Source organism: Rhincodon typus, chromosome 44 (assembly GCF_021869965.1).
Source record: "Rhincodon typus isolate 14 chromosome 44, sRhiTyp1.1, whole genome shotgun sequence".
NCBI classification, from domain to species: Eukaryota; Metazoa; Chordata; class Chondrichthyes; order Orectolobiformes; family Rhincodontidae; genus Rhincodon; species Rhincodon typus.
In genome coordinates, this window is record NC_063375.1 from 72303 (window position 1) to 72685 (window position 383).

Below are 383 nucleotides of genomic sequence, written 5' to 3' on the forward strand. Positions count from 1 at the left end.
TGTGTGTATGCCTGTGCCTGTGTGTGCGCGGGTGTCCGTGTGCGTGTGCGCGGATATCTGTGTGTGTGTTGGCTCTGGGCAGTTGGGGATGGGCACTAAATGCCAAGGCATCCTGGGACTTTGACGTATCTCAGTTACCTCCAGATGGGTTGGGGGGGATTGCAGAAGATGACCACCTGGGCTTGACAGGGCTTTTGGACCGGGCACCTTCTGACCCGGTTTTGTGTTCTCCACCGCCCCCCCCAAGCTCTGGACGACCTGAAGGCCCTGGTCACTGAGGCCAAGGAGAAGAAATTTCCTGAGAACCGGCTCCTGCAGCAGCTGAAGGGCAGCATCGAGGAGGTGGAGAAGTGTGTGGCAGAGGCTGTTCAGCTGGCTTCCAG

General features: G+C 58.7%; 1 protein-coding gene across 1 annotated transcript in view; it reads left to right on the forward strand.

Annotated features, from left to right (window-relative positions):
- LOC109926219 (lysine-specific demethylase 5D-like) overlaps positions 1 to 383 on the forward strand; it is a 31687-nt gene that overhangs the window by 20160 nt on the left and 11144 nt on the right. Inside the window, exon 16 of the mRNA XM_048619958.1 lies at positions 190 to 375. Within this exon, the coding sequence (XP_048475915.1) occupies positions 190 to 375 (186 nt within the window). The remainder of the gene's footprint in view (positions 1 to 189; positions 376 to 383) is intronic.